We start from the raw sequence: 12,041 nt of genomic DNA, 5'->3' as shown, positions 1-12,041 counted from the left end.
TTTCCCACACTCCAAGAGTAAGAAGTCAGGATGCAGGCCCCTCTTCCCCTTAGCCTTCCCTGGCCTGCTTTCTGTCCCCCTGTTATGCAGCAGCCCTGTCATCTGCTGGGTGCATCATACAGCTTTTCTGGAAAGTTATGTGACGCAGTCAACAGAAACAAGCCAGCTCACTGGCTCTCCCCACTCCCTGCCCCCAGAGCTGGAGGAGTCTCAGCGCAGGTGTCCACCGTGCTGGATTCGTTTCGCCCAGCACTACCTGATCTGGGAGTGCTGCCCGCTGTGGATGTCCATTAAGCAGAAAGTGAAGTTCATGGTCATGGACCCATTTGCTGACCTCACCATCACCATGTGCATCGTGCTTAACACGCTCTTCATGGCACTGGAGCACTACAACATGACGACCGAATTTGAGGAGATGCTGCAGGTCGGAAACCTGGTAAGTGCCGCTGGCAGCTAATTCTTAAATGGGCATTGTGGTGTGAAGGGCTCTTGGCCAGCTGGCACAGCCTTCATGGGTGAGGGAGGAGGGACTCAGAGCACTAAAGGGTCTTCTGAAGATAGGCATCTTTATGGAAGATGTTCTGGTAGGAGCCTCAGGATCAGCTTTCAAGGAGCTGGGCGATGCAGTTGGGAAAGCGAGTTAGGGATAAAGATGCCCAAAGGCTAGAAAACAAAAGTGAGTTGAGGGGATCCTGATGTGTGGGGACATTGGGCGTGGCAGTAATGGAGGAGGAGAATATGCCAAAAAGGGGCAGTTCTCTTAGGGAAAGGATGGATGGACGGTAGGATGGAGAGAAAGGAGGAAGGGAAGGACACAGAGATGGATGGATGGATGACTGGGTGAATGAGTGAGTGACTAAATCAGACAGAGACAGATTTGAATTCTGACTCAGTCTTACTATATGACCTCAAGCAAATTACTTAGTCTCAGTAATTGGTACAGTAAGTATTTGTTGAATGTAATAAATGTAAAATTAGTATGACAATATCAAACTCAGGAAGCTAATGAGGATTGAATAAGATAATGTGTGTAATGTGCTTGGCTCAGAGTTTGATAAACAATAAACACTCAAAATAAATGATAGCTGTGGTTATTATCTTTGTTGTTGTTGTTGAAGAGACTATCCCTGGAAGTCAGAATGTGTCAGTTCTAATTCTGGTTTTTTTTTTCTTGACACCAAATCAAGTCCTAGCTCTTCACCCTAAACATGGAAAACTGAGGCCAGAGAGGTGACATACTGGGCTGGCGTGTGGCTCTTGTCTCCTGACCCTAGGGGACAGGGTCCTGCTGGTCCTGCTGCAGCAGATCCCAGGGCAGGGCTGCAGAGAGCCCACTGGCTTCTGGAAGGAGCTCCTGGGGTCATTGCTGAGGTTGAGTGGGCAGAGGGCTCATTCAGTCCAAGCCGTCTCCTCTTGCAGACCCAGCCCAGTCTGTCTCAGTCCCAGCTCCACAGTGGCCCCCACGGGCGGGCAGGTCTCCTACACTGTGGAGTGTGAGGATCGTTTTCCCTTATTACTTTCCATATCCAGAGCTCTAGGTAATTCTCTACAGGGTCTGTTCACATTTTTTCACAAATGTGAGTCTATTTTGCTGTGGTTCTACTTTTCTTTCTTTCTTCTGTATACAAACAGAAGGAAAAGCTAGCTCTCAGTCTGTAGGAGTCTCGTTGCACTATTGTGCTGGCCTTGTGTTGGGTGGTCTCCAAGTGGTGGTTATGTAGGGTTTCAGCTGAATGCAGTCTTAATGGAATGTGACCATTGGGTTGGACGGAGCCATTAGTCAAGGTGATGAAGAGCACAGGTGGCTTCCCTGGACCACTAAGTTGTGACTGAATTGCGATTGTGTTAAACTTGTGGTTAAATTATTAGTAATAGGTCATGTTGTTGGATTACAGCTCTTCTTTCCTGTTTGGATAGCTTTATTGTTAGTATGTAAGATTTTAATTGTCTTGCAGTTAATATATTCTAGATGGTTTAAATATTCAATGTAAAGAAACAAAACCACAAAAATAAGCATGGGTAAATAATCTTGGTGTGAAAAGAACCTTTCTAAGCATGTCGCTAAAGACAAATTCCATAAAGGAGAAGATTGATAGACTTAACTAGCCCATTACATAAACAAAGGTAAAAGGCAAATGAAATACCTGCTTTTAGCAATACTGTGGACAAGAAAACCTGACATGTCTCCAACTACAAAACAATTAAAAATATAGCAAAATTATAGCAAATTATGGCAAAATATAGCAAATATTCTTTGATACACATAGCAAAGTTCATGAGAAGGAAACAAAACAAAAATCCCCAAGTGCCAAAAACAAAGAGGGACTTAAAAACCGTAGCAGTAAACGTGGGAAATCGTTCTGTAGTTGTTTTAGGGGGTGGGACAGGTGCTGATCGAGTAATTTGGGGGGCTTGGATTTCAGTGATCATGCAGAGACAAGACTTGTGTTTGGGACAGTGCAAGTAGGGTTTGGAACGGAGGAGCCCCATAAGAATATGACCCTACATTCAATACAGTGGTGAACTAAAAAAATTCACACGCTGGCCCTGGGAAATGATAAAGAAGGAAGGTTGTCAGTCTCAGTCAGGGCTGGAGAGAGGGGCTGAAAAAAAGTAAGCCTTGGAAGCTTGTGTCTGTGAATTGGCTTTATACAGGTTTGGAGTTCGAATTTATACCTGACTGTTCCTGGAACCTGTTTTAAAAATTAATACACAAAGAGATTCTAATAAGCATAGTTAACACTTGTTGAACACCTAATTTTTTATAACAACCAGTAAGGGAAATGCTATTATTATGACCCCTATTTTGCTGATGGGGCTTCCCAAGTGGCTCAGTGGTAAAGAACCCGCCTGCCAATGCAGGAGACACGGGTTCAATCCCTGGGTTAGGAAGATCCCCTGGAGAAGAAAATGGCACCCCACTCCAGTATTCTTGCCTGGGAAATCCCATGGACAGAGGGCCTGGCAGGATACAGTCCATGGGGTCGCAAAAGAATCGGACACGACTCAGTGATTAAACAAAAACAACATTTTACTGATAAGGTAACAGAGGCAGAGTGGTCACACAACCAGGAAGTGAAAGACCCAAGATTAAAGTCCATGCCTTTTGTTTCTAGAGCCATGCTCTTCGCTAGTGGCTTACACAGCTGTGCCACAGCTCGAGCTTTGTTTCCGTCTGCCTGCTTCCAGTCCAAGTTATACTGGAGCCCTTATCGGTGTAGTTAGAGAAGAAAAAGAAGGAAGAAAGAAGGAAAACAGATCCAATGTTATTTTCTAGATTATGTTGTTGTCTAGAGAAATAATCCAAGAAAATCTACAGAAGGAATATTAGAACTAGTAAGAGAGTTCAGGAATGCTGGTAGGTACAGGCTCAATATATTAAAATTAATTCTGCTCCAAGCCACCATGAGTGATCATTTGGAGAGAGGAATTTATAAGTTAACACAATAGCAATAAAAACTGAGGAATATAGGAATAAACATAGCAGAAGATTATAAATTTGATATGAAAAATTATAAAAGCATTGAAAAACAGTTAATTTAGTGCAGCAATATGCCATTTTCATGGACGAAAGTCTGAATATTGTAGAAATATCAGTTCTGATCAAATTACACCTAGATGTTTGGTGTAATTCTGATAAAAATCCTAACATACTTTTTACCCATGGGATTTGACAAGGCAGTCCTGTAATTCATATGGAAAAGTAAAGTCTGTCAAGACAAATTAAGGAATTAGGTGAGGAGCTTACCCTGCATGTGTGCATGCTAAGTTGCTTCAGTCCGACTCTTCTATGACCCTATGGACTGTAGCCTGCTAGGCTCCTCTGTCTATAGGGATTCTCCATGCAAGAATACTGGAGTGGGTTGCTGTGCCCTCCTCCAGGGGATCTTCCCAACCCAGGTATCGAACCCACGTCTCCCACATTGCAGGTGGATTCTTTATCGCTGAGCTCCTGGGGAAGCCGGAGCTTACCCTCCTGTGTATAAAATATGTCGTGGTATTTTCATGTAGTGAAACACTATGCACAATTAGAAGGAATGCATATATATCTTTCAGTATGGATAAATCTCATAAACATGATGTGAAGAATAAAAGGAACTTGCAAAAAAAAGAATACATATGGCATGGCCCCTTTATATAAACCTTAAAACCAGGCAAAAATACTATATATCAAAACTGTAGAAACATGCATGATAGCAATTACCTTGGAGTCAATGTAGTTCTGTGGAGTGGGTTGCCATTTCCTTCTCCAGGGGATCTTCCCGACCCAGGGATTGAACCAGGTTCTCCCGCGTTGCAGGCAGACACTTTACCATCTGAGCCACCAGGGAAGCCCAAATAGGTACCTGCAAGACTCGGTCAGGTATTTGGCTATGTTCCTCTAGAAGTGAGGTGAAGTCACTCAGTCGTGTCCGACTCTTTGCGACCCCATGGACTGTAGCCTACCAGGCTTCTTAGCTTTACCATCTGAGCCACCAGGGAAGCCCTTCCCGTGACTAACGATGCAGCGAAGAGAGCTTCCTTGGACATGCCTCCTTGTGCAGACATGTGAGACTTTCTGAAGAATATTCATATCTGACATTGTTACAGCTTAGGGTATGCATAGCTGTGACTTACCAGATACTGTACAACTGTTCCCTGAAAGGGTTGCACCAAATCCACGCTCTTACAGAGTGTGAGTTCCCAGTTTCATGTCATTGCCAACACAGAGAAGTTCATTTTTGATTCTCTTATGGGTGAGAAATAGTAACTCAGTGTTGATTTAATTTGCACTCTCTGTGTGTCATTTGTTTATGAAGTTCCTCTTCTGTCATTTCCCGCATCCATTCTTGTGGTTGTGTTTTTGCCACTGAGTTGTCCCTCTTCTCCATACAGATGTGTAAGCATTCAGTATATATTCTGGATTCCATGTCTTTCCAGTTAAATACTTTTCCTAACTTCAATTTCCAGTTTGTGGTAGTGATTTCACTTTGTTTACCGTATCACTTATCATACAGATATAAATTTTAATGTATGTAAATTTAGCAATCTTTTCTTTCATGGTACAAACTTTCTGTGTTGTTAGAGAAAGCCTTCCCGACCTCCAAATTTTAAATATTTCCCCCCATTTTTATTCTAGACAGTTTAAATGTTTATTGTATTTGGGTATTGAATCCATTTCCCTGCAACTAATTAATGAATATAGTGTGGGGTAGGAATCTAAACTCATTTTCCTCCATAGAGGTAACCATTCTTCTCAGCATTGTTTACTGAATAGTCTGTCCTTTTCTTCCTGATTTAAAATGCCATCTCTGTTATTTATCAAGTCTCCAAATATGCATTTCCTATTTCTGAGTTCTTAATTCTGTAGCTCTAGTCTGTTTTCCTGTATTTGCACCAATATTATAAGAAAATCACAATGTATACAGTGCGTTTATTGCAAGGCATAAACTACATTTATTTATGAACAACACCCAAAAAAAGGCAAACACCCTAACAGGAAAATAAGTAAAGGATATGAAGAGGCAACTTTACAAAAGGAGAAATTTAAAAAATTGAAGAAATGTCCAACAAAACAACAATAAAAAATGGCCTTTGTCCTGTTGGACTGGAGAGGTGAGTGAGACAGGCATTAGCATCTTTATGAGGAAAACAGTTTTCCCATGTGGTTCATGGAATTGGTTAAAACCTATCTCTGAGGATCATTTAGGACCTAGGTGTCAGAATCTCTGAAAGTGCTTGTTGACTGTGCAATTCCGTTTCCAGAAATTTATAATAAGAAATGAATTGGACCAAGGGTCATCACTGGCATTGTAAGGGCATGAGAGCAAAGCTGGATAGTTTAAGATGTGCAGAGTACAGCAGCCAGACCTGGGTTCCAGAGCCGGGTCTGCCTTGGGGGAATCTTGGGCCAGTTTCTCCATCTCTCTGAGCCTTGAGTGTCCTCATATGTAAAATGGAGACAATAATAACTCCATAAGGTGTTTGTAAGAGTTAGAGTTCAAGGATGTCAAGTGGGTGAGAGAGTGGTTATTGTTCTCTTTGGCCTCATTTATTATGCCTGCTGAGATCTCCAGCCCAAGCAGGGGCTTCAGATACAAACAGCTCTTCGTGTTTTACAAGCTCACTGGGATCTGACAGACAGGCTGTGAGTGTGGGCACCCACCTCCCCTGACTCCCAGCAGATGGTTCACAGAGCCCTGAGCCCTAATAGTGGCTTCCCAGGAAGCGGGAAGGTTTTGCCTGCAAAGGTCCGTCTAGTCAAAGCTATGGTTTTTCCAGTAGCCATGTAAGGATGTGAGAGCTGGACAATAAAAAAGACTGAGAGCTGAAGAACTGAGGCCTTCAAACTGTGGTGCTGGAGAAGACTCTTGAGAGACCCTTGGACAGCAAGGAGATCCAACCAGTCAACTCTAAAGGAAATCAACCCTGAATATTCATTAGAAGAACTGATACTGAAGCAGAAGCTCCAATACTTTGGCCACCTGATATGAAGAGCCGACTCATTGGAAAAGACCCTGATGCTGGGAAAGATTGAAAGCAGGAAGAGAAGCAGATGACAGAGAATGAGATGGTGGGATGGCATCACTGATTCAATGGACATGAGTTTGAGCAAAGTCTGGGAGATGGTGAAGGACAGGGAAGCCTGGCATTCTGCATTCATGGGGTTGCAAAGAATCAGACACGACTGAGTGACTGAACAACAACAAAACTCTCTAACCTTGGCTTATGTCTATAATGGGATCATACTGTACACATTATAAACTTGCTTTTGAAACATAACACCTTGTGACTGTCCTTCCATACTAATTAGACATCATCTGCTGCTGCTGCTAAGTCGCTTCAGTCGTGTCCGACTCTTTGCAAGCCCATAGATGGCAGCCCACCACGTTCCACCATCCCTGGGATTCTCCAGGCAAGAACACTGGAGTGGGTTGCCATTTCCTTCTCCTACAGCATCTTTTTTTTTTTTTTTCCCGTAAGAAAAATAGTTATGGAATATTCTACTGTACAGATGAGCCATAAATCAGATCAGATCAGTCGCTCAGTCGTGTCCGACTCTTTGCAACCCCATGAATCGCAGCACGCCAGGCCTCCCTGTCCATCACCAACTCCCAGAGTTCACTGAGACTCACGTCCATCGAGTCAGTGATGCCATCCAGCCATCTCATCCTCTGTCGTCCCCTTCTCCTCCTGCCCCCAATCCCTCCCAGCATCAGAGTCTTTTCCAATGAGTCAGCTCTTCACATGAGGTGGCCAAAGTACTGGAGTTTCAGCTTCAGCATCAGTCCTTCCAAAGAAATCCCAGGGCTGATGTCCTTCAGAATGGACTGGTTGGATCTCCTTGCGGTCCAAGGGACTCTCAAGAGTCTTCTCCAACACCACAGTTCAAAAGCATCAATTCTTCGGCGCTCAGCCTTCTTCACAGTCCAACTCTCACATTCATACATGACCACGGGAAAAACCATAGCCTTGACTAGACAGACCTTTGTTGGCAAAGTAATGTCTCTGCTTTTGAATATGCTATCTAGGTTGGTCATAACTTCCCTTCCAAGGAGTAAGCGTCTTTTAATTTCATGGCTGCAGTCACCATCTGTAGTGATTTTGGAACCCAGAAAAATAAAGTCGGACACTATTTCCACTGATGGGCCCTCTTTTGTCCCTATTAAAAACATTGCCATAATGTTCTTCTCCTGGTTCTCAAATTTATGAGCTACTTGACTCCAAGCACATTACTTAACCTCTCAGTGCCTCAATTTCCTTATCTGTAAAATGGGCTTAATGCTACTTTTCTTGCCAGGTTGTTAGGCAGGTTAAAAGAAACGACTTATTCTAAGCATTCTAGCCCAGCTCTAGGCACACAGTTAAGCCTCAAGAAATGGTGGCTGATTGTTGTTACAGTGAGAAAAGTCATCACACGGACAGGGAGGAAGTGGGAACAGCATGGGCAAAGGGGCTGAGCCATGGAAGCACGAGTGTTTGTGGAAATGTGTGAATTTGGTGTGTGTGAAGCAGGGAAAATTTCCTGTGGCAACATGGGCTTGAACGAGTCTGGAGCTGGGTGGTGTCGAGGTCCGCCCCAGCCTCCCCTGACCCCAGGTGCCTCCCCGAACTGTCAGTCTTTAGAGCCTGCAGTGGGCTTGGTTGTTTTTGAGGCCCAAGCTGGTGGGTCATGTCTGGGAAACAGCAGAGTTGGCTGGAGTTATCGGGTTGGAGGTGTCCCCAGGGAAGTGGGCCAGGGCCGAGCAAGCACCCACTGGGATTCTGGGCACAGTCAGAGCTGGCAGCCCTGGAGGGGGACCCTCCCGGAGCAAGAGTCAGGAGGTAGGGAGACCCTGCTGCCAGAGGCTCTTTCCAGCCTAAATGTTGGGAACTCCTCATTCCCACTCCTTCCCAGGTCTTCACAGGGATCTTCACAGCAGAGATGACCTTCAAGATCATTGCCTTGGACCCCTACTACTACTTCCAGCAGGGCTGGAACATCTTCGACAGCATCATCGTCATCCTCAGCCTCATGGAGCTGGGCCTGTCCCGCATGGGCAACCTGTCGGTGCTTCGCTCCTTCCGCCTGGTACCCGGCTGGGCCTGGCAGGGATGGGTGGGTGGGGGCCTGGGGCCACTGAGGCATGCCCTCTCTGAGGCCATCACTCAGTCACCCCTGCTCTGATCTTTCATACCTTCACCCAGAAGCTGTTTGCTAGGTACAGCCTAGGCTAGTATGGGCAATGTGGGGGACACAGAGGTGGGCAAGGGAGCTATCCCTCCCTCCAGAGGGCCATTTGGGGTGGTATCCATCCTGATGATTTGCAAAGCCCTTTACGGTCCACCATGCCGCCTTCAGTCCTCACAGTATCCCAGGAGAGGAGCTAGTGTTACTGCATTCCCATCCTACACACGAGGAGACTAGGTCTGAAAGAGGTGAAACGGTTTTCCAAAGCCACATGGCAGGTAACAGGTGGAGCCAAGTCTCCTGACAGCTCACCTGGGGCTCTACCTGCTGGTTTTAGAATCTGCATTTTTGAGACTTTACTGTACACACAAATTGCCTGGCGATCTTGCTGAAGTTCCTATGTGGATTCAGCAGGTCTCAGACAATGTCATAGCCATGAGTCTGTGGACCATGCTCTGAGTTCATTCACACTGTCTCAGAGGTCCAGGCATGGGGCCGGAAGTAGGTCAGGGAAGGCTTTCTGGAGGAGGTGGCTTCAACTTGGGCTAGGAAAGCAGAATGGTTGGGGCAAAAGAGAAAGCCCAGGCTGTGGATTCTAATCCCAACTGCACGGCCAAGATCCAAGGGATTTAGACAAGTTACTCCAGGCTTCTTCATCTGTCAAATAAGGTAATAACAGTGCCACCCTCGTGTAGTTATTTGGAGTTCCTAATTAGCTGATCCAAGCATAAGGCCTGACACAGTAGGTGTTCAATAAATGCTAAGCACTGGCTACCTTTCTCTATGATGACTGAGAGGAGGGAAGTATGGAGTTGACTGGGCAAGTCAGGGATGGCTTGGGCCTACCTGGAAGGACCCCTGATGAGGAAAGGTCTGGAAAAGGGATGTGCCATGATGGGGGAATCCACTGGGCAGTTCCTAGAAGTGAGACCAAGGTGAGTAGCAGGCTGGTGTGGGGACAATTAGAAGGGGTGGTTGGGGAGAGGAGTCTGGTGCTGTCGGCCTGACTCCCAGATCAGAGCCCAGTGAAAACTACCCTCAGGTTCTGGAGAGAAACAGTAGTGTGTGCTCTTGGAGAAAGGGGAGAAACAGGTGTTGGTGACCTCCAAGGGCGCCCTGGGTTTTCAGGCAGGAGCTAGGGGCATGAGGGTGTCCGTGGGCAGTGGGAGCCAGAGGCCCTCACAAGGACCCCTCCCTCCCTAGCTTCGGGTCTTCAAGCTGGCCAAGTCCTGGCCCACCCTGAACACACTCATCAAGATCATCGGGAACTCAGTGGGCGCTCTGGGCAACCTGACGCTGGTGCTGGCCATCATTGTGTTCATCTTTGCTGTGGTGGGCATGCAGCTGTTTGGCAAGAACTACTCAGAGCTGAGGCACCGCATCAGTGACTCGGGCCTCCTGCCCCGCTGGCACATGATGGACTTCTTCCATGCCTTCCTCATCATCTTCCGCATCCTCTGTGGAGAGTGGATCGAGACCATGTGGGACTGCATGGAGGTGTCTGGGCAGTCACTATGCCTGCTGGTCTTCCTGCTTGTTATGGTCATTGGTAACCTCGTGGTAAGTTGACCAGAGGCCTCGCTCGTACTCACTCACCTGCCCATCCATTCATCTGCCTAGCTACCCATCCACCCAGTCATCCATCTGTCCATTCACTTACCCTTCCTTCCATCCATCCACTCCCTCCGTCAGTCATCTATTAACTCACCCATCTACCCGTCAATCTCATCCATCCATCCACTTGTTTACCCATCCTTCCACCTATTCATTCATTCATGGGCTTCCTTGGTGGCTCAGCGGTAAAGAATCTGCCTGCCAATGCAGGAGACACACAATCAATCCCTGGGTTAGGAAGATCCCCTGGAGAAGGAAATGGCAACCCACTCCAGAATTCTTGCCTGGGAAATCCTAGGACAAGAGAGCCTGGTGGGCTATAGTCCATGTGGTCACAAAAGAGTCAGACATGACTTAGCAACTAAACAACAACAGCAATATTCATTCATTCACCCATTTACCCATCCATTCATATATCTATCTATTACCCATTCATTCTTTTCACCTCTGTACTCATCCATCTACTCTACCTATCCAGCTATCTATCCACTCATCAATAACCCACCCATCCATTTGTCTACCTCTGTCTCTATCAATCTATTAAGTTATCAATCTGCCTATCCATTTATCTACCCCTTCACCCAGCCATCCACCCATCAATGCCATCTACTCATTCTCTTACCCATCCATTCATCTATCCATCAACTATCCATCTATCAATCCCCATTTATTCACACACACGTGCACCTGTTCACCCATCCATTTGTCCATCTATCTACACATCCATTCACTCACCCACGAATCCATCCATTCACTCATCCATCACTCATCTGTCCAGTCAGTCATCTATCCCTCTGCTCATTCATCCATCTCTACATCCATCTCTCAGTCCGCTCATCTATTTATTCATTCGTCAATCCCATCCATCTACTCATTTATCCAGCCAGTTATCACTCGTTAAGCTATCCATTCATCCACATCACTCTTTATTTGCTCATTCATTCATTTACCCATCTATTTACCTATTTATTCTTTATGTGTTCAGTTTATATCCATTAATTAATTATTTGCTCAGCTACTCATTACTTTATTAGCTGTTCACTGTCTGATTTATCACCTGATTCAATTCAGCTTAACAAACATTTGCTGAGCCCCTGGTACATGCAAAACATTGTGCCAGATGCTATTGGGTATACAGAGGTGAATGTGGCCCTGACTTTGCTCACTACCTTGAGAGAGTGAGCAGGTGGAGAGTTCAAACAGGCCTGAATGAAGCTGGTCAGAATGATCAGAACCATTAGGGGGGAGACCATGGGTACTGATCCCTTTCAGCTACGTAAATCAAGGCCTTTCTGGTAGAGGGGACTTGTTGCTGACCTGATAGACAAGTGCTCCTAGAGAGGGAAGAAACAGGTTAAGCAAAGCACAGGTGCAGGCAGGGGGTGGTCCAGGAGGTGGGGCCTGAGGGAGCCCTGTATGTCACCCTGGGTAGCTGTGGTGAGAGGCCCTGCTGCCCTGTCAGAAGGAGCCCAGGTCTTTGCCCTCTTGGTCACCTGTCTGTCCCAGGGCGAGTGCATCTTGCCTTGTGTCTTTACAATGTGGGAAATTTTTGGAGTTGAGAGAGATCAAAATCTAAATGCCAGAGATGGAGCCTTTGGAAGAAGCAAGGTTGAGAGGGGTCAGTGGTTCAGGGAGAAGTCAGTGTCCGCTGTGGACATGCAGCCTTCTTCCTGGGTGTACAGGGGGACCACACACGTTCCGCAGTCACAGCTGCAGGGTCTGGCTCCCACTGCCTCTGCTGTGGGCAGTGCAGGCTCCACAGCATACAACGAGGTTT

The 12,041-nt window shown here is 46.1% G+C and overlaps 1 protein-coding gene across 1 annotated transcript in view; it reads left to right on the top strand.

Annotated features, from left to right (window-relative positions):
* The window catches only part of SCN5A (sodium voltage-gated channel alpha subunit 5), an 88,213-nt gene that overhangs the window by 35,620 nt on the left and 40,552 nt on the right, over positions 1 to 12,041 (top strand). Inside the window, exons 13-15 of the mRNA XM_055557404.1 lie at positions 198 to 436; positions 8,378 to 8,551; positions 9,854 to 10,210. Of these exons, the coding sequence (XP_055413379.1) occupies positions 198 to 436; positions 8,378 to 8,551; positions 9,854 to 10,210 (770 nt within the window). The remainder of the gene's footprint in view (positions 1 to 197; positions 437 to 8,377; positions 8,552 to 9,853; positions 10,211 to 12,041) is intronic.

This window comes from Bubalus kerabau, chromosome 20, assembly GCF_029407905.1.
Source record: "Bubalus kerabau isolate K-KA32 ecotype Philippines breed swamp buffalo chromosome 20, PCC_UOA_SB_1v2, whole genome shotgun sequence".
NCBI lineage: Eukaryota > Metazoa > Chordata > Mammalia > Artiodactyla > Bovidae > Bubalus > Bubalus kerabau.
Note: the sequence above shows the minus strand (reverse complement) of the source record. Positions and strands in the feature narration are given on the sequence as shown.